Source organism: Nestor notabilis, unplaced genomic scaffold (genome assembly GCF_000696875.1).
Source record: "Nestor notabilis isolate BGI_N333 unplaced genomic scaffold, ASM69687v1 scaffold19956, whole genome shotgun sequence".
In the NCBI taxonomy this organism is placed as follows: domain Eukaryota; kingdom Metazoa; phylum Chordata; class Aves; order Psittaciformes; family Psittacidae; genus Nestor; species Nestor notabilis.
The window spans coordinates 1-357 of record NW_009934476.1 but is presented as its reverse complement, the minus strand read 5'-3'; the positions used below and the strand labels follow the sequence as shown (position 1 = coordinate 357).

General features: G+C 56.3%; 1 protein-coding gene across 1 annotated transcript in view; it reads right to left on the bottom strand.

Annotated features, from left to right (window-relative positions):
- ENDOG (endonuclease G) overlaps positions 1-185 on the bottom strand; it is a gene marked incomplete at its 5' end in the record, with an annotated part of 1,108 nt that extends 923 nt beyond the window's left edge. Inside the window, one exon of the mRNA XM_010017370.1 lies at positions 76-185. Within this exon, the coding sequence (XP_010015672.1) occupies positions 76-185 (110 nt within the window). The remainder of the gene's footprint in view (positions 1-75) is intronic.
- Between the last annotated feature and the right edge of the window lie 172 nt (positions 186-357).

Genomic DNA, 357 nt, shown 5'->3' with positions numbered 1-357 from the left:
CAAGAGGCTGCATCCCCTCCTCTGCCTCCTGTCCTTGCCCAGCACGACACATCCCAGCTCGGTCCTCGTGCTTACCTGGGCAGGAAAAGGGGCCCTGTGCAGACATAGACATTCTTGTTGTTCCTTGCCAAGCTTCTGCTGTACTTCTCAAGGTTATTCCAGGCATTCTGGTTCAAATGAGGATCCTAGAGACACAGCCAGGTGACCCGGGCAGCAGTCACTAACTGGGGATCCGTAACACACCTCAGCACCCCAAGCACTTCCCAGAAGAGGTCACCACTACCACTTCCACTTTGGAAGCTGCATGCGGTGAGGTTCTGGTTTGCACACCCAGGAGCAGAACCCGCTCGCCTCAGC